The sequence below is a fragment of the Didymella exigua genome (assembly GCF_010094145.1).
Source record: "Didymella exigua CBS 183.55 unplaced genomic scaffold M421scaffold_2, whole genome shotgun sequence".
In the NCBI taxonomy this organism is placed as follows: domain Eukaryota; kingdom Fungi; phylum Ascomycota; class Dothideomycetes; order Pleosporales; family Didymellaceae; genus Didymella; species Didymella exigua.
In genome coordinates, this window is record NW_022984776.1 from 1,653,092 (window position 1) to 1,674,335 (window position 21,244).

At 40.8% G+C, this 21,244-nt stretch overlaps 4 protein-coding genes across 4 annotated transcripts; 3 read left to right on the top strand and 1 right to left on the bottom strand.

The window, feature by feature from the left end:
• Positions 1-1,024: 1,024 nt before the first annotated feature.
• On the top strand, positions 1,025-1,452 carry M421DRAFT_52827 (Ribonuclease/ribotoxin; the record flags this gene model as incomplete). Its single annotated transcript, XM_033595058.1, has 2 exons — positions 1,025-1,220; positions 1,301-1,452. Coding segments are annotated over 2 exons (348 nt in total), but the record flags the coding sequence as incomplete, so codon positions are not given.
• A 5,298-nt stretch (positions 1,453-6,750) lies between these two features.
• M421DRAFT_27028 (DDE-domain-containing protein) lies at positions 6,751-12,171 on the bottom strand (the record flags this gene model as incomplete). The annotated part of the gene is made up of 3 exons (XM_033588785.1): positions 6,751-6,882; positions 11,407-11,472; positions 11,956-12,171. Coding segments are annotated over 3 exons (414 nt in total), but the record flags the coding sequence as incomplete, so codon positions are not given.
• Positions 12,172-19,069: 6,898 nt separating this feature from the next.
• Positions 19,070-19,363, top strand: M421DRAFT_51816 (uncharacterized protein; the record flags this gene model as incomplete). Its single annotated transcript, XM_033594966.1, has 1 exon — positions 19,070-19,363. The coding sequence occupies one exon, from the start codon at positions 19,070-19,072 to the stop codon at positions 19,361-19,363; it is 294 nt and encodes a 97-aa protein (XP_033454038.1).
• Positions 19,364-19,612, top strand: M421DRAFT_52112 (uncharacterized protein; the record flags this gene model as incomplete). Its single annotated transcript, XM_033594997.1, has 1 exon — positions 19,364-19,612. A coding segment is annotated over one exon (249 nt), but the record flags the coding sequence as incomplete, so codon positions are not given.
• Between the last annotated feature and the right edge of the window lie 1,632 nt (positions 19,613-21,244).

Here is a 21,244-nt window from a genome sequence, read left to right on the forward strand (position 1 = left end):
TCGTTAAATCTACACGTCTATAAGCGTAAACTATCACTGTTAAGTAAATTACGTGCCACAACTCTATTGTTTCCCTAAACTATTCTATTTCTGGCGAGTGACTTTCACCTGAAATCGTCGGCTATACCTTTGGCGCTAGTAAGGTGCAGTATGTGCCATCTTAATTGCGGTTCAACCACAGATTAAGTTTGCAAAACTTTAATCAACTTAGCATGGTACACTAGGAATATACCCTGTTAACAAGAGTCCTGTTGTTTCTTGTGATCACACTTGTTGACTTGAGCTATTTGTAAAAGCGACGGCTTTACTCTGAGAAGGCCCATCTCAAACGCCTTTCCAAAGAATGGTAAGTTAGTTGTACTAGTAGTCCAATCAGCCAAGCTAACCCTTTTCTTTCTTGACGGAAATAAGACCGTTGGTTCGCTTACACCGAGATATGCACTTCAAGCAGCAGCTCTTTCAACACGACTTACCGTGCAATTGTAGCCCCTGGATTTTAGGGCTTGAGATGAGAGATTTAACCAGCAAGAATGCATTCACCATATGTTGTAGAGCACGAAAAATAAAAATAGAAACTATTGTACTTCTCTACAAAAGGTACATGAAGAACTTAGGAGCTCGATCTGTGCGTTAGTCAGCTCGTATACGTGATCTCTCAAGTGCTTGCACATTCGCTCTGAACTAGGACGCAGCCTGTAGCATCGGCCCGTAACTTAAGTCAGACGGCAATATCGCCATCAGTTGTCACTGAATTTATTAACGCAAGTCCTTGGGATGACTGAAGTCCTTCGTCTATATAAGTAGCAAGCTGCAACTAAGAGTAACATCTCATCGCTTCCACTGTTTCTACTCGACACTTCTCAACTTCTCAACTGTCACACTCAAGTCAACTTTGTTCAAATCTTTCAATATGCTTATCAAAGTATGAATACCCACCAGTAAAGCAGAGAGTGAATTCAATCTAACACTTCTACAGGCGCTTCTTGCCATTGCAGCGCTTGCTTCATCCGTAGCTGCAGGCGAGGATTGTGCTGGCGATTACTTCGACAGAGCTGAGCTGGACAACTGCAAAAATGAACTTTGCAGGTGGAACAATCGCACTGGTCCAGGTGGCTACCCGCATTATTTCGCCAACCACGAGGGCTTTACGTGGTCTGTTTCGAATATCAACAGCCTATACATTTACCCTCTTATTCATGGCACCAAGGCCTACTCAGGTGGTAAGTTGAGCTTTTATATTCTCTATAATTGTTACAGCATGTAAAATGAACAACACAAAAGTGTTCTAGTACTTATTAAGAGTTCTTGCTGACAATACCTGTAGGTGCACCAGGAGCACACCGTTGCATTGTCAACTACGATAGCAGGACCGGACAGTGCGTTATTCTTGGCGCCGTAACTCACAAGGGCGCCTCTTCTAACAATGGATTTGTTCAATGCACAACTAGCTAATGCAACTTAAGTTGTTGATGCTAGGAATTGTTCAAAGCTGAAGTCTAGGTGCTAGTAGCTTAGGACACCTCAAGCCACTAGACTCCAATACTTCTGCTCAAACATACGTCTTTCCTGTCTTTGCTTTTCTTTTCTCCCACTCAAGAGAACAGCCTGTCAATTTAAGTAGCTAGCTACCTTGGGCCTCTAGCTCTCTACCTGTTATAGTCTCCTGTTCCTTTAATTAAACCTATCGCTAAATTACTGTTTTCTGTGCACGTGAAGCCTGCTTTAAGGTTCAGAGCCTACGTGTTCGCTTGATTGTTACCAATTGCCCAGCTTCAGTTGGGTGCCCGCCATTTCTGGACCAGATGTGTATCTTGACAATCGAGATAATGTCATACCTCCCATCGTAGTACCCTTATTATATATTTCCACGGCAAGCAAAACTAGTACAAGCACACGGACAGTATGCAACAGCCATCCTGTTTCTAACGTGACCGCACTTGCTCTTGTCTCTTAGCTACTCCCAGATCACGGAATTCAGGGTTCTACTCAGCGCTCTCAATTTCACCTCGCTACAGATCGCACTGGACTCACGAAACCGTGGAACCACCAGGCATTAACGTGAGTCAATTCACTGAACTTCGCATACTAACTGCGCAAACTCACAATCAGAATGGTTGGTCTATGTGTTGGGACAGACATTTTATTAAGGTGCATTGGCGAAGTGACCAGACATTTCAACCTTCCACCTTCGCTCGTTATCAAAGATTTTACGACAAACGTATTTGAAAGTGCATTTTAAATTGACTGCTTACCTAGGGAAGGACGCTTTTATAAGCTGGTGTTTGAGAACATCCAATAACGTAGATTATCACCAAGCTGGCCATATCACCAAACTAGCCATTTTCTCTTAGCACAACTAACACAAGTTACTACAACTACAACTACTTGCTATTAAATAGTAACCTAGCATACTGCGTAATTGCATTAGATTTAGAAGATGTTTCTGCACCCTCCTAGCATGTTCGTGCGTTGTGTCTAGTCTTGCTACAGTTCCTACAGCGCTAAACAGTTAACTAAGCTCCTAGTTAACCACCTCTACCCCAAGTCTTCTTAGATGGCTAAGCTGCTACACACGCCTTAGCAGCTACCCGCGATGCTGCTAGGCCATACTTAAGTGTGCCACTATGCTGAATCTGCTTTCTCTTACGCAATTTTCTCTTAGTTATTACTGCTAATTGCTCTTTAAGCTCTTGCACGCGGGCCTTAATAAGGACGTTTTTGTGCAGCATCTCTTTAGCCCCTTTTACAAGCTTTAAGAACCCTTCTTGCGCTGCACTTAGCAATTGTTAGAAGGAGTCGCTTACAAGCTTGGATTGAGACCTAAACTCGTGTGTATTGCTTAGCGTCTTGGATTGCCACGGCGTTTCGGGTAGAGGTACTGCTAGTGGGGTATGCAGCCGCACTTCAAGGCGATCCAACACCACCTGCGCGTTAGTAAGTTGGTTGGTATTCATTTTACGTCTAGTTGATGAGGATGAAGTCCATCATCTCGCCTCCCGAAGGGCATATACGACGTGCTAAGCTATGGAATTACAGTGCTGCCACTACCTTAGAAAGCATTTCTTGCCTGCGCGGGTATTACTACCATTTCAGAACTACAGCTCCCTGTCTAGTTGGGGAGACTAAGCTGTATGTGTACATTAGGGTGGATCCCTTGTGTGTGTTTAGAGGCAGTTAAGTGCTAGAGAAGTGGGAGAGAGGAAGAGTAGGAAGGATAGTAAGGAAAGAGTACAGTTGTTTGCTGCTGTTGCAGCACAGGGTGAGCTACTAGGGGCAGACCTTGGTGTAGTACTGTGTGAGTTAGACAAAGGCTTCAAAAGCCTCTAGATCCCCAATCAGCAAGGCAGTATACGCTAGGCCATTGTTCTAGCTAGATAGTGGTATAGGTAGTCAAAGTGGCTATCAGCTAAAGGCTCCTAGGGTCTTGCAGTAGAGCGCAAGGTGCTCTAGTGTCTTGTCGCGTCTACATAAACAGGTAAGTGTTGCGTTGTTGTGGCTAAACTTTTAGTAGTACTACGCGAAGTTGCTGTGCATAGATTAAATTAAGAGCAGTCTGGCTAGGGTGACTCTTAGTAGGTCTAATTCACGTAGTCTGCTGTGAAGTGAGTAGCCTAGCTCCTATCTTCTGTACTATGTAGAGAGGCTTTCTTTCTTCTTAGACCACCAGGTCTGCTGTGTGTTGTGCAATGTTTTGCGAGCGATGGATTTGATGCCTGCTAGTGTAGGAACAGCAGCCTCTCTAGTAGGGAGTGATGGGTAGTGGGCTTTAAGGTTTGCTAGCCTATCGGCCGCTTTGTTTCCTTCAATGCCTAGATGTCCAGGGGCCCATTTGACAGAGACGTCGTGTGTCTCCATGGCACCATGGCACTCTAGGAAGGCCCATTGAGAGGTAGGGGATGCGCTGCCCTTTAGGCACTATATAACACAACTCCGCACTTCACAGTATGTCTCAACAACATCACGACCTATTGCTTCAACACGAAGGGAGACTGCAGCTTGCTCTCCAGGCCTACAATACCGGACAGTTTCAGAGCCATCGGGCTGCTGCTGCTGCATTCAACGTTAACCAACGCAGGCTCTCTAAACGCGCTAGCAATACTCCATTTCAACTCAACGTACGCGCAAACTGCCAGAAGCTCACTGCAACTAAAGAGCAGACGATTGTCCAATATATTCTTGACCTTAATTCGCGAGGATTTGCGCCTCAGCTGTGTGAGGTGGCAGATATGGCTGATAAACTGTTAGGTGTGCGTAGTAGGGAGCCTGTTAGTAAACTCTAGGCTATAAGATTTGTAACGCGTTTAGATTAGCTCAAGATAGCGTTTAACTAAGCAAAGGACAGACAGAGGATACTGCAGGAAGATCCTAAGGTAATTAACGCGTGGTTTATGCTAGTAGAGGGTACTAAGGCCAAGTATAGCATCTACAACAATAACGTGCACAACTTTAATAAGACTAGGTTCTAGATAGGCGTGATAGGGTTAATAAAGGTTGTCACAGGCGCTGAGAGACGCGCTCGACCTGAGCTTGTTCAGCCAGGCGATTAGGAGTGGGTTACAGTTATACAGAGCATCTGCGCTGCTGGATATGCGACCCCGCCTTTCATCATCTACAAAGGACGCATCCACATCTCTGCCTAGTACGAGGAGACGGATATACTACACAATTAGAAGCTCTCTGTCTCTAAGAACGGCTGGACAAACAACGCGCTTGGCCTTAAGTGGTTGAAGCATTTTAACGCGCATACAAGAGCGCGTTAGGTAGGGGGATACAGGCTACTCATCTTGGACGGCCATAAGAGCTACCTTAACTAGGATTTTAAGGACTATTGCCTAGATAACAAGATCCTTACTCTCTGTATGCCAGCTCACTCGTCACACATCCTCTAGCTGCTTGACGTGGTCTGTTTCTCGCCGTTGAAGCGCAAGTACTCCTAACGCGTCTGGGACTTGGCACGCCAACGCGTCTTCCACATCAACAAGGAAGGCTTCCTTCCAGCCTTTAGAGACGCGTTTCTTAACATGTTTACAAAGGCCAACTGTTAGAAGGCCTTTAAGGCATCAGGGCTAGTCCCTACCAACGCGCATTCCCTATTAACTAGACGTAAAATGAATACCAACCAACCAACCAACCCTACCAACGCGCAGGTAGTGTTGGATTGCCTTAAGGTGCGACACTGTACCCCACTAGCACCCCCTCTACTAGAGACACCGTGGCAGTCAAGGACTCTAAGCAATACACACAAGTTTAGGTCTTAGTTAAAGCTTGTACATGACTCCTTTACTTAGTTACTAGTCACAGCCTAGGCTAGCTTCTCTTAGCTTATCAAAGGTGGTGAATTAATGCTGCACCAAAACGCGCTGCAAGCTGCTCGCATTACTAAGCTTGAAGAGCAATTAGCAGTCATGACTAGGAGAAAGTCGCGCAAGCGAAAGCAAATTCAGCATAGCGGCACACTTAAGTATGGCCTAGCAGCATCACAGGTAGCTGCTAAGGTGTCTGTAGCAGCTTAGCCATTAAAGAAGACTTGTGGTGCAGGTACTCAAGAAAGGACCTAGTTAGCCCAACAGCGCTGTAGAAACTGTGGAGGCACAGGGCACAACGCTTAAACGTGTTAGAAAGATATAGAAGAAGATTCTAAACCTGATAAAAGCACGCAGTACACTAGATCACTGTTTAATAGCAAGTAATTCAAGTTACTGCAATATAAGTTGGGCGCGACAAGAGATTTTGACTGGTTCAGTGATATAACCAGCTCGGTGATAGAGTACGTTATAAGAATAATTAATATAAATAGAAGAAGGAGGAAGCAAGCCTTTAGCATATTATTGTGTTTATCTAGTTAACTATGTTGCTATATCTACTACGCATATACTGTCTTCCTAAGAAACTACTATAATAGTAGATTACAGACCTACAACTTACTATTAGGGTTAATAAACAAATTAAACAAGAATAAGCCTAAGATAGATACCTCTTAGCACTTAAGCTAATAAAAAGCACATTATAATAGGATACCTAGCTAGCTAAGTATAACTAGGCAGCTACAGAAGCAGAGACATACAAAGTTACTAAATTATTGTAATTAAATATAATAATAAAGGACTTCCTAATAGCTATAAATAGGGTTGCGCCTATCTAGGCTACAAGCTTTTAAGATAACGTGGTTTATCACCAAGCCGCCAGGTATCACTAAACCGCCACCCCTCACCAACTTTTTTAGAGTTACTAACTATTACACAACTATTACGCTTAACCACAACACTACACTAATACTTACAATTGCTATAATTACTCTTTAGAAGCAGCGCTATTATCTGCATCTAATATTTCTGCAGTGCAGGTGCGCAAATTGTGGCTAGTCTTGCTGCAACGTCCGCAGTGCCTGTCTTTGCACACCTTCTTCCTAGACTGTTTAGATGCCTTACTACTACCACTATCCTTCTTAGCTATTATATCCTGTACCTTACTAACCGTGAGAGCCTCCTCTGTCTAGATATACTTTCTTTTGTGACTATGCTGCGCTGTTAGAGCCTTAATAGCCTTCTTTATGCTATCTATTTCCCTTCTCTGCAACACGTTAGCATGGTCTATCTACGCAACCCCTCTAGCAAGTAAGTCAAGTGATTTTATAATAGGAGACAGGGGCGAATCTCTGTGCAATTGCATGCGCTCACAGATATACAACGTTTATGACTTAACCTCCTTTGCGCTAGTTAGTGTTTTAGATTCCTATAGGGTAGTCTCTAGTGGTGGTAGTGTTGGCGTGCGAAGGACCACATCAAGCTTTAATAGCACTCGCTCTAGGTTAAAAGGAACTAGTCCTGCGCCTCTAAAGCCTCTGTAGATATTGTCTTTTATAATAGCCTTATAATAGGCTGTCTAGAAGCTAGTAAGGAAGAACTCTTTCTTAATTTATATCTTTAAGTATTATAACTAGGCGTTAACCTTAATTAAGTACACCCTCTTTAAGGGGCTAAAACAGGCCATGTTAAGCAGCTGTAATAGGTGCAACAAGTGTAGGGGTATACATAAGGTGATAATCTTATGTTCTGCGCAGTATTCCTTAAACTCTGCAGAGTTATAGCTCTTATAGCTATTAATAATAAGTAGACAGTAGGTGCTAATAGTACGCTCTTTTGTAGACGCATTAAAGTGCTTTAACTACTCTAGACTAAGCTTGTTTATTATCTAGCTATTCTTGCTAGTTGCAATTACCTAATTGCAAGGCAGATTAGGGTACTAGGTTGTAATTAGGACCTTACCTTAGAAGATAATAAAGGGTAGGATAGCCTAGCTAGCAGCGCAGACACTGATGATAATTGTGACCCACTCCTAATTGCTAGGCTAGATATTCTTAGGGTTAGATTGCTTCTCTAAGCCTGTGAACACTATCTTAGACCTAATTATGCCTATTATAAACCTAGTCTTATTAAAGTTGTAGGTATCTCTATCTAGGATTCTATACTTCTCCTTTATATTCCTAACTAGCTTAAACTAGGGCGTTATAACGCGTGTATCTTTATTTAGGGCTTGTTAATAATTGTATAGTTAGCTATATTAAAGCTTAATTTGTTAGGTACGCGTGTTAAACCTGTTTACCTAGAGCTTGCTAACAGGTCCTTCACCACGTGCAGTAAGCAGATTATTAGCTATATCTTATACTATAGTCTTTGTTGCGCCTATTCCTTGCCTGTCTAGCTTAAGTATACAGTTAACTATTACCTCCTCTTCTACCTTTATTAGCTTCTTTAAATTAGCCTTATAATTGTGTTATGCAAGCCCTCCTGCGCGTTAGTCTCTTAATATTAATTAGGGAACACTAAAGGCCTTAGACGCATGATTTATACTGTTAGGCACAGTAGCTTTTATAGCTTAGATAGCAAGGTATAGTATACCTTTGTTATAGGGTGATTGCGCGTTGCGTTGTGATGGCATTGTAATAATTATCGTAACAGTCGCAAAATTGGCAAGGGGTGGCGGTTCGGTGATACCTGGCGGCTTGGTGATAAACCACGTTAGTAGACACTTTAAATCTAGTATAAGTTAGAAGGAGATAATTAAACACTACTAAGAGTATATAATAATAAATTATCCCCTTAGATTAGGGTAGCACAAGGCTTTTGTAGCTAATAATGTAGTATTTCTTGCTAAAGGGGGTGCAGCCTCCTAGAGCTATAAAGGGGACGCCTAACATGCTGTAAGTGTGCTATCTAACTAGGGCAGACCTTAATATTAATATATAGTAGGTAGGAAAACTACTACACTTAAGCAGCCTTTAGATTAAGAGCCTACTTCTACTAGGGGAGTAAAATACCCTATATATAGACAACACTACTCTATATAGGATTACTACTATGTTAATTAAGACAGAGCTCCTAAGTAGTAGAAACTAAATAAGATTATTTCTAAACTTATTAAGTTTAAGTATAAGAAAGATGTTACCTTTTAAGGGCTACTTTACGCATAAAGCAAGAGTAGATTAAGAATACTAGTAGTAAAGTACTTATACACCCCTACTCTAGAAATCCTAGATAATTAACTAGAGGGCTAAGAAATTACTAACATTAAAGTAGCACTTAGTATAGTAAACTAATAGGACATTACTAACTATCTACTATAGAAGTTATTTATACTTAACTTAGGTTCTACCTATTATATTACTAACAACCCTAACTGCGTCTATAGGTTCTAATAGCTATTGCCTAGAGACTTTATATAGGCTAGGAATTCTAAGGTGCTAGTTAGAGGATATAGATTAATTAATCTACTCTTAAGGAGTAGAGCTAGGACAACTAAGGTTACCCTTACAGACATAGCAATTTGCCCAGACCTGCTATGCAACCTAGTGTCCTTCCACCTACTGCAAAATAGAGGCATATAGTAGGACACATAAGTAGACCTAATAACTCTCTAATAAGTAAATAGCTAAGTAATTAGAGTAGTATTAGAAATACTTAGCAAGTAGGTGCTTAAGTATAAACTGTCCCTACTAGCTACTAACTACACACACAAAATCACTACACACACTAAGAGAGGACTATAGAAGGCCTTAGCAATAAAGTAGCACAAGTAACTTAGTTACCCTAGTCCTACTGCAATTAAACACATTGTCTAGCAGACTTAGGGGGTGCAGATCTAAGGCATTACTATAGTTAAATGCAATGCTTATAGAATAGCTAAATTGCAACAGCAAATTAGCTACATACTAAGAATTAATAATAACAGACCTAGAGAAAGACTTAGCATTAACTTCTACTTCTATAAAGTATAAGGAGTTACTAAAGAAAAGAGCTAGATGTAACGGGCTAGGCCCGATGGTAGCGCCTCGGCGCTCGCTGGCCTCGGCCAACCTCCGAGAGGAGGTGCCTGCCCAGCTGTACCCCCAGTCAGGAGGTCCTAATCTTGACTAATTGTGTAACCTCTGCACAGAGGACATAAAAGTCTGCAGACCTCTGCCTGCAGCTACTCCTTAACAAATCTATTTAATTTATACTTGCAAATAGCCTACAGAGGCCAGCTCCTTATATCTAGATTTGTTTATCCTCTTTATTTATTTATTTATTAAGCATCTGTAAGGAACTACTTATAATAAGTAAAAATACTAACACTGTTATAGGGCGCCTTATTAAATACAGAATTAAACTCTACTTAAGTATTAACTCCTAATTAGACGTTCGCACAGAATTGCAACACCACGCAAGCACTCTAGCACCTGCAGAATGGCTAGAGACTATTTACAAACGCGCTCTGACTCTGTTGGCCACTCACTTGGCCTGGGCCGCCCTGCCTAAAGATACAGTCAGGTTGCTAGAGGTTAAACAGCCAACAACTAGACCTCTAAACCCTCTATAAACACCTTAGCAATCCTAACTAATAGTTAATATAACAAACAAATATATACAACAGGCTATCTAAGCAGGCATATAGGCGTATAAGGATAAGGAATAGTAGAGATTAGTAATAGCTAATATCTCTCCTACCCTAATAATAGCTACTACTACAACCTAGTTAGGCTTTACAAAGCTTAAGCTTCCTAATATAGGGAAGTTTAATAGTAACTACTAGCTCTATTAGATATCTAAGTCCTAGATAATAGACAAGCTTACTTCTATAGGAGAATATTAATTAATCCTAGGTGTAGTATATATATTTAACTAATTAGAAGGGCAAGCTACCTAGGTTAGTCTATCCTAGAAATCCTGCTACCTATTAGGATTAACTATAGAATTCTAGAGCTTCCTTAATAAATAATACTAAGATACCTAGTTTAAAGAAAGATCTTGTTAGAAGCTATAGATAATTATAATAAAGAAAAATAGATAAAGCCTTAAAGCCTTTAATACAGAGTTTGTCTAGCTAGCCTTTAATACTAGAGAAGAAGAAAATAAACAGAACCTTAAGATAAGGTATATATCTACTATCTATAGTAACCTTTAGGATAAGATAGTATCTATAGAAGTCCTTAAAGAATAGGAACTTTAGACCCTTATAGCATAAGTCTTAAAAGTAGAGACTAACCTTAGACAAGTTAAGACTTATACCTGTAATATATTGTTTAGATAATAACCTAGAAGGAAGGATAACAATAAGATAGACTAGGAACCTACAAAGGTCTATGCTGCGCGCGTAGACAACAACAACAACAATAACAACAGCAACAACAACAACAACAACAACAACAACAACAACAACAACAACAACAAACGCGAACGAGCTGAATGGAAACCACAAGAGGTCCTTGACAGGCGAAGGGCTAACAACTAGTGCCTCTGGTGTGGCAGAGACGGCCACTACGTTAACTGATGCAAGCTAGCCCCAGCCAGACGACTGGGTACTGTACAGGTTAGCGCAGCTGCCACGACAAACAGTGTGGAGGAATACTCAGACTTGAATAATTCTAATTTAGAAAACTAGAACCTCCTGTCCTAAGTCGCAGACAGGGGTTAATTAGCAAGGTTAACTAGGATAGTAAGTTATTCTAGCAGTTGTATTAGCAATAGCTAGATAGTAAACCTATCTTGTTATACATTTTAATAGATAATAAGACTGTAGCACACACACTAATTAATACTAGGTGCTTAACTTATAGAATTATCTCTTTAAGCTTTGTAATATAAAATAACCTTAGGTATATCTCTATACTAAGGAAACAAGTTATTAGCATAACGTGGTTTATCACCGAGCCGCCAGGTATCACCAAACCGCCACCCCTCACCAACTTTTTTAGAGTCACTAACTATTACACAACTATTACGCTTAACTACAACACTATACTAATACTTATAATTGCTACAATTACTCTTTAGAAGCAGTGCTATTATCTACATCTAATATTTCTGCAGTGCAGGTGCGCAAATTGTAGCTAGTCTTGCCGCAACATCCACAGTGCCTCTCTTTGCGCACCTTCTTCCTAGACTGTTCAGATGCCTTACTACCACTACTGTCCTTCTTAGCTATTATATCCTGTACCTCACTAACTATAAGAGCCTCCTCTGTCTAGATATACTTTCTTTTACAACCACGCTGCGCTGTTAGAGCCTTAATAGCCTTCTTTATACTATCTATTTCCCTTCTCTACAACACGTTGGCATGGTCTATCTGCGCAACCCCTCTAGCAAGCAAGTCAAGTAATTTTATAATAGGAGACAGGGGCGAATCTCTGTGCAATCGCATGCGCTCACAGATATACAACATTTATGACTTAACCTCCTTTGCGCTAGTTAGTGTTTTAGATTCCTATAGGGTAGTCTCTAGTGGTGGTGGTGTTAGCGTGCGAAGGACCACATTAAGCTTTAATAGCACTCGCTCTAGGTCAAAAGGAACTAGTCCTGCGCCTCTAAAGCCTCTGTAGATATTGTCTTTTGTAATAGCCTTATAATAGGCTGTCTAGAAGCTAGTAAGGAAGAACTCTTTCTTAATTTGTGTCTTTAAGTATTATAACTAGGCATTAACCTTAATTAAGTACGCCCTCTTTAAGGGGCTAAAACAGGCTATGTTAAGCAGCTGCAACAGGTGCAACAAGTGTAGGGGTATACACAAGGTAATAATCTTGTATTCTGCGCAGTATTCCTTAAACTCTATAGAGTTGTAGCTCTTATAGCTATTAATAATAAGTAGATAGTAGGTGCTAATAGTACGCTCTTTTGTAGACGCGTTAAAGTGCTTTAACTACTCTAGACTAAGCTTATTTATTATCTAGCTATTCTTGCTAGTTGCAATTACCTAATTGCAAGGCAGATTAGGGTACTAGGTTGTAATTAGGACCTTGCCTTAGAAGATAATAAAGGGTAGGATAGCCTAGCCAGCAGCGCAGACACTAATAATAATTGTGACCTACTCCTAATTGCTAGGCTAGATATTCTTAGGGTTAGATTACTTCTCTAAGCCTGTAAACACTATCTTAGACCTAATTATGCCTATTATAAACCTAGTCTTATTAAAGTTATAGGTATCTATATCTAGGATTCTGTACTTCTCCTTTATATTCCTAACTAGCTTAAACTAGGGCGTTATAACACGTGTATCTTTATTTAGGGCTTGTTAATAATTGTACAGTTAGCTATGTTAAAGCTTAATTTGTTAGGTATGTATGTTAAACCTATTTACCTAGAGCTTGCTAATAGGTCCTTCACTACGTGCAGCAAGCAGATTATTAGCTATATCTTGCACCATAGTCTTTGTTGCGCCTATTCCTTGCCTGTCTAGCTTAAGTATATAGTTAACTATTGCCTCCTCTTCTACCTTTGTTAGCTTCTTTAAATTAGCCTTGCAATTGCGTTATGCAAGCCCTCCTGCGCGTTAGTCTCTTAACGTTAATTAGGGAACACTAAAGGCCTTAGACACGTAATTTATACTGTTAGGCATAGTAGCTTTTGTAGCTTAGATAGCAAGGTATAGTGTACCTTTGTTATAGGGTGATTGCGTGTTGTGTTGTGATGGCATTGTAATAATTATTGTAACAGTCGCAAAATTGGCGAGGGGTGGCGGTTCGGTGATACCTGGCGGCTCGGTGATAAACCACGTTAGCTAGTAAGATAACCTAGCTAAAGAAAGTAGTTAGGATAAGGATTAATATTAATAGCTATATTAAATAAATGTTTACGTACGTCCTTAAAGGAGAATATAAATACAACCTAATCTTAGGCTGCCTGTAGATAGATAAGCACAAAGTGACCCTAGCGCCAGCTAAGAAGTCACTGTTTATCTACTTGTCTATAACAAGGGTGCAGAGCAAAGAAGGCATTAGACTAGAGCTAGTACTATAGTAGGTTAGCCTAGAGCTGTACAGGGCACTATAAAAGTAGTTAAAGAAAGATTCTTTAATAGAAATCTTCTCTACTTCTATAGTAGATATATAGAAAGCCTTAAAAAAAAAGGCCTCTAGGGACCCTTATGCCCTCCTCCCTAACTACCTAAAGGAGGAGTTCTAGATGTTTATAAAGGAAGAAGCAGACAAACTAGCTCTACATAGAGGAGTAGATATTGACTATGCTATTAAGCTTATTAAGCAGGACAGCAAACTAGCAATAATCCCTTAGGGACCCCTATACAGCATGTTAAGAGAAGAACTCTTAGTCCTCTGCTAATAACTAACTAGCTACCTAGACAGAGGCTTTATTTGTGTGAGCAAATCTAGCGCCTTAGCGCTAGTGCTATTTGCCTAGAAACCTAGCAGAGGTCTCTAATTTTGCGTTAACTACTAGGCACTTAATATAATTATAAAGAAAGACTAGTACCCCCTACTACTAATCTACAAAACCCTATCACAAATCTTAAAGGCTAAATAGTTTACTAAAGTTAACATAATCTAAGTATTCTATAAAATTTATATTACTAAAGGTAATAAGTAGAAAATAGCCTTCTAGATAGGCTGGCGGATGGGTAGGGTATGCTTTTTTACGTTTTGGCTTATAGCTTCTTAACTAGCAGAGATACGCTTACATAATCTATTATTTGATAGAAGCGCCTAGTATTGCGCCTTCCAATAAAAAAAGAATTAGCTGATTCTACCTAGTATTAGCTAAGTTATTAACACTACCTAGCAAAGTATACCTATTAATGGGTATGCTCGCTAGGTACCCCCCCTTTTTTAACGTTTTCTAGCCTCTAGCTTGTGCAGTTTAATAGTTATAACAAAACCTTCTACTACAAAAATATAGAGGGAGTTTTTCTCTTTCTTTTCAGCCCTAGTCCGCTAGAATCCATGTATTATTGATAAGGTTTTGGGGGGTACCCACGAAGGACGTTGGAGTATACCCATTCCGCCAGCCTACTTCTAGACAAGGTTTAGACTATATAAGTAGCTTATAACCCCCTTTAGACTTACTAACGCCCCTAGTACCTTTTAATAGTATATTAATTAGGTACTGTAGGAAGATCTAGATAAATAGTGTTCTGTGTATATAGACAATATACTTATCTACTTAAGTAGGTTATAAGCAGAATATAAAGCTAAAGTTAAGGATATTATTTAGAAGTTAGGTAACACAGGCCTCTACTTAGATATTAAGAAGTATAAGTTCTCTGTTAAGAAGACTAAGTACCTTAGCTTTATTATTAAAGTAGGTAAGGGGATCTAGATAGATCTAGGAAAAGTTGCTGCTATTAAGGCTAAGGAACCCCTAAAATTAGTAAAAGGGATATAGAGCTTCCTAGGGTTTACTAACTTCTATTAATAGTTTATTAGTAACTTCTTCTTAATAGTAGAACTACTAACTTAGTTAATAGAGAAGAATTTAGTGTTTAAGTAGGGGAAGCCTTAATAATTAGCCTTTAAGGCTATAAAGATAGTATTTATTGTAGAACCTGCACTGTTAAACTTTAACAAGGACCTAAAGATAATCCTAGAGTGCAACACCTCTAGATAGGCTATTAGGGGAGTACTGTTGTAGTATAGGACTAATAGCGTCCTGCAGACTGTTGCATACTTCTCTGCAAAAAACACAAAGGCTAAGGTGAACTACACTATCTACAACAAGGAGATGCTGGCAGTTATTAAGTGCCTCTAGGAATAGAGCACTAAGCTAAGATCTGTAGAACACTTCATAGTTATTACTAACTATAAGAATCTAGAGTACTTCTGCAAAACAAGGTTGCTGTTAGAAAGGTATATTAGGTAGTTAAGCTTATTAAGCTAGTTTAATCTAATATTTGTGTACTGTCCTAGAAAAGTTAATAGCTAGGCTAATGCCTTGTCTAGACGCGAAGAGGACTTACTACCCCTAATAGGCAATAATTAAATATAAACATAAAAATTCTAGTTACTAAAACTATTTGCTTAGGTATAAAAACCTGCTTATAATAAGGGGGAAGCAGGTGCTATAGTAGTATTCTTAGTAAAAATTTGCCCTACATCCCTCTAGTGCGCAGAAGGCCTCTAACTAGCACAGTCAACTATAGCTAAACTACCTAGGATCTACTCTGTCACAACACACGCCTGTAGACAAGAAGCCTAGACAAGTAATAGCTACTAAGAAGACAAACCTTACAACAATATTAACGCACAGGAGCAACTATAGGTAACTATAGCTACAGTAGATAATACCTACTAACTAGTAAGAGACATAATCTTGTCTAGCGCGCAGAAGTTCTCTCTATAACTAGGTCTTAAAGTCTTACTTATAGAATATTTAGTTAATAATCTAGGGTAACTGCGCTACTATAAGCAGAAATAGGTACCTAATTTAGAAGTCCTAAGAGGACAGATTATTAATAAGATCTACTACTTGCCTATTACAGGTTACCTAGGTAGAGGCAATATATACTTAATATTATCCTACTTATACTTCTAGCCTAGGATATTATTAGCATTGTAGAGGTATGTAGAGAACTACAATATCTACAGACGTACAAAGCTATAGAGAGAACTAAAACAAGGATTACTAAAGCTGCTCCTAATACCTAAAAGAATCTAGAAGGAAATCTCTATAGACTTTATTACAGACCTTCTAGAAAGTAAGAGTAACTAGAACCTTATAGTAGTTATAGACTATCTTTCTAAGGACGTAACCTTTATTCTACTACCTAGCTTATAGGTTAATATAGTAGTAAAAGCGTTTCTTATATATATAGTAGTATACTACTAGCTCCCTAATACTATTATATTAGACTAAGGATCTTAGTTCTTAAGTAACTTCTAGATAGTTATGTGTTGCATGCTAAAGATTACACAGAGGTTATTAACTGCGTTTTACCTACAAACTAATAGGAGCACTAAACGCATAAACTCTATAGTAGAAGCCTACCTCTGCGCTTACACTAACTAGTTGCAGAAAGACTAGGCCTAATAGGTACCTATTGCCTAAATCGCGATTAAAGGGAGAATCACTGTATCTACAGGCGTAAGTCCCTTCTTCTTACAACACAGGTATAATATAGACATTGTCTAGGAGGACCTAGACCTAACAGCAGAGCTATTACACTACTATGCAAGGTCTCTAGGTAAAGTAGCTATTACTATAACTAAGAAGTTTGTTAAGACATTTAGCTTTGCATAATCTAAGATAGTAGAAGCTTAACAAGCATAAGAACTACAGGCTAATAAGCACCACAAAGAGGCTCGCTAGTTATAGGTAGGCAATAAGGTATAGCTTAAACTAGGTACTTACTTCTCTAACAACAGGGAAAGCTAGAAACTAGACTAGAAGAACTAGAAGTTTACTATTATAGAGGTAGTGTCTCCTTATAACGTTAAACTTAACATTAAAGGGAATATCTACCCTATTTTTTACATTAAGTAGCTACACCTATGCCCCTAGAACCCTCTGCATAGCTAAACTAATAACAACTAATAGCTAGGCCTACTTATAGTTATAAACAATAACAGGTTGTTAGCAGAGAAATAGGAGGTTAAACAAATTAACACAGAATAAGTAATAGGGACTAGTAGTTGTAACTATTTATATCTTGTAAAATAGTGCGGCTATGCAAAAGCAACGTGGGAACTAGCAGCAACGTGCAAGGACTTAGAGGCCCTAGATAACTAGGTAGTGTTCTCTATAAACTATAGAGACAAGAATAGTAACTTACCTACTAATTTCTATTGCAAACCCCTTAGAGGAGTTTATGTATAAGCTAATACCTTAAATATAGTGTTAGAGAAGAGGAAGAGGAAGACTGTAGGCTACTATTAGGGCACGCATAAAGGAGGGAGGGAATGTGAAAATAAACAATAGTCTATTTAAGAAGCTACTCTGGAAGTAGCTACTCCAACTTTGGAGTATCCAGGAGGGCCGCAGCCGGGTATCATTTATTAAAAAAAAAAGCACCACGACACTCACCTTGCCCTGGCGAGGCTTGGACGGGGTCTTAGGAGCCATGATGGGCGGCGGAACAGTTGTGGCGGGGCAGGGGACAGCGGCTCGTGGTACGATGTTGGAGACAAGCTGGTTGGCGGAGTAGTAGGCGGCGCGACTAGATTTAGTGTTTTGACCTGGGGACGCGTTATAAACAACGCGACAAGTGGGGGGGGGGGTACTGTAACAGGCTAGGCCCGATGGTAGCGCCTTGGCGCTCGCCAGCCTCGGCCAACCTCCGAGAGGAGGTGCCTGCCCAGCTGTACCCCCAGTCAGGAGGTCCCAATCTTGACTAATTGTGTAACCTCCGCACGGAGGACATAAAAGTCTGCAGACCTCCGCCTGCAGCCACTCCTCAACAAATCCATTTGATTCATACTTGCAAATAGCCCGCAGAGGCCAGCTCCTTACATTTCGAGGGCAGGGCGCCTACTCTGTTACACTAGATACTTATAACTAATAGGTTCTTAGGCCTATAGTAGGACCTCTACTTTACAGATTATTACACAGCAAAGTTAATTATTAAGGCACTATTAATATTTATCCTTTTCCTAAAAAATTACTATAATATCTTAGTTAAGACTATTAAGGTAGATAATAAGATAGCTATAGTTAAACTAGACGTATTAAAATAGCTAGCAACACAAGGAGTTATTGTAGAGCCTTTAGCGCTAGACACACAAGCACAGAACAGTAACGCAGAACGCTCAGGGGGTGTGAACAAGGAGAAAGCTTGCCCAATGCAACTTGATGCCAACCTCTCCTAGGAACTGTGGCCAGAAATCACAAGGGCAGCAGTATACCTCTACAATTAAACGCTAAACTACGCAAACTATTAGAAAACACTATACAAAATATTCTTTACGCAAGTTGCCTTTAGTAATAGAATAGTAATATTACTATAAAAATCTAACCTTACGCACCTAAGAGTATATAGGTGTAAAGTGTTTACTATAACAGATAATATATATAGAGGCAAATTACGTCTTTAATAACTAGACCTAAAGGCCTAGATTAGCTATCTAGTAGGCTACTAGTTATTAAATATCTATTAAATCTAGATACTATTACGTAGCAATGTAATAAGCACTTAAGATATTATATTTAATAAAGACACAGTATTTAATAGAAGAATTAAGGACCTTATAGAGAACCTTATGCATAACACACTTAAAGAAATAGTAATACATGGTTGGCAAGCGAGTCGGTCAGACAAGCGAGTCGGTCAGACAAGCAAGTCGGTCACCCCACCAACTTTGATCACCTACTCTATCTTAACACACAATGCCTCCACGCTACGCTCCTCTTATGCAGTTAAATGAAGCAGATATTCAGCTTGCTCTCTTATCTATAGATTCTGCCTAAATTCAGAGTACACAATGTGCTGCTACAGTCTTTAATATCCCAAAATCAACCCTAATTGACCGGCGCGCTAGAAAACGCGCGCGACGCAATTGCCAGCCTAACTTAAGGAAGCTTACCCAGAGAGAAGAGGAGGTGATTGTCAGCTATATACTTCACCTAGATCAGCGTGGATTTGCGCCTACCTACGCAGCTGCACGTGATATGGCTGATAAGCTGCTGGCTGCACGCGGCGCTGGCCAGGTTGGGCAGAAGTGGCCAGCTAACTTTGTCAAGCGTACAGACAGTCTTTGGACGTGTTTTAACTGAGTGTACAATAGCGTGCACGGCCTCGTAGTGCACACCGGCGCGTAATGCACACCCCACCAACATTGACGCCTACTTTGCACCCCCCATAACTCAACACCACGATGCCGCTAGAAGAAGCCCTTGCAGAGCTAGATACTTTGGGACCTGACGATACACTTTCGTACCAAGCTCTTGCCAAAAAACATGGTTATTGCCGCTCAACTTTGACGCGCTGCCACCGCGGCGTATGCGCGTCGCGTGAAGACAAGGCAAAAGACCAGCTAGTTCTCCACCCACGCGATGAGGTAGAGATTGTACAGTACGTCAAATCGCTTACAGAGAGACACCTTATGTCTACAAGAAAGGTTCTTGTGAGAATAATCACGCCTCTGTGCAGGTGGCCGCTGAGCGATTGATGGATTTCTTGCTTCCTTCATCGTTACCCCAACGAACTCCTCACCGCCTGGTCAGCGCCTATGGAGAAGCAGCGTCACGACGCTGCTTCATATGATTCCTTTCGCCTCTATTTTGATCTCCTGCACAGTACAATAAGGCAGCATGCAATAGAGGTGGAGAACACGTACAATATGGATGAGAAGGGCTTCATGATTGGAGTGATTGGAAAGAGCGTTAGAATTTTTGACAAGAAGCTCTTTGGACTCTAGAGATTCAAGCTAGCATCTCATGATGGCAACAGGAAGTGGGTGACAGTGGTAGGAGCAGTAGGAGCTGATGGTTTTGCGTTGCCGCCTGCAGTTATTTTCCCTTCATCTTCCCTTACTGTGCAACACAGCTGGTTGAAGGAATTTGAAGCCAAGAAAGACTGCGTGCACTTCGGTACCTCACTAAATGGCTGGACAAATGATGCCCTTGGACTTGCCTGGCTTAAGCAGGTGTTCGATCGCTATACTAGAGTCAGAGCGCGAGGGAAGTACCGACTCTTGATCCTTGATGGTCACGGTAGCCACGTTACGAAGGCTTTTATTGAGTACGCTCATGCCAACAAGATTCTGGTACTTCTATTCCCTCCGCATGCTACTCACGCGCTTCAGCCGCTTGATGTAGCGTGCTTTAGGTCGTTGGCGCATCACTACTCTGAAGAGCTCCTTCATCGCGGCCACACTACTGAGGGGTGGGCGCCTGTAGCTCAGAGCGACTTCTTCCCACTCTTCTGGGCAGCGTGGAAGAAGACCTTCACTAAAGACCTCATAGAAGAGGCCTTTAGGTGCACTGGGATCCACCCACCGGATGCCGACGTTGTCCTTAAGAGTTTCAAAAATACAACACCAAAGTCGCCTAGCACAACCCCAGAGCCGACTGGGCTTAAGCCCGCACCAGAACTACCTAGTTGGCGCAAGACTCAAAGGCTACTTAAGCGTGCAAGAGAAGAGGATAAGTCTAGTGCTGATGAGGCACTTGATCAAGCGCTTCACTAACTCCACGTGCAATTAGAGGTTGTTCACCACAGAGTTACAGGCCTAGAAGAGGCTCTAAGTATAAACAAGAAGAAGAAGAGGAAGCGAAAGGTACTACCTTTGCAACCTGTTGACAGTAATAACAGTGGTGGTGCAGTCTTGTGGAGTCCTTCACGCATTAAGCGCGCAAAGCAAGAACTTCAGGCAAAAGAGGACCTTGAGCGCGCTGCAGAGGCAGCAAAAGCTACTAAGAAGGAGCTTCAACACCAGAAGAAGATTATTCAAGCAAAGGAGAAGGAGGATAAGCGTGTTGAGCGAGAGAAGAAGAAGGTATTGACAGCTAAGGCACAGGCTGCGAAGCGCGCTCAAACTGAGGCTCATAAAGAAGAGGCTCAGTGCAAGAGCAACACAGAAAAAAGTACTTAATTGCCTAAACAGGCTAAGAGCAAGGTCTCACAGAAATCTCAGTCAAAAGTAACAAAGAATCGTGGTGGTAGTGCTGCGCGAAGGCGGCGTGTTGCCCATAAGGCGCCCTCACCACCACCACCCACCAAGGCATCTACTGGCCGTACCACGCGTCTTCCTAGAAAACTATGGTAGCCAAAAGTTTCGCAATAGTCTATATAGTAATCTACTAACTTATCTTGCAATACCAGCATTGTGATGTTGCTCAATAACCTCACTTATTTGGGGGTGCAAAAGGTGGTGGGGTGTGCATTACGCGCCGGTGTGCACTACGAGGCCGTGCACGTTAGGCAGCAAGCTCTGTGTGAGGATGTGACATTAGTAAAGAGGTAGTTTAAGCTTGTAGAAGAGACAAAGGCTAAGCAGGGTATCTGTGATAAGGACGTCTATAACTTTAATAAAGCTAGCTTTATAATA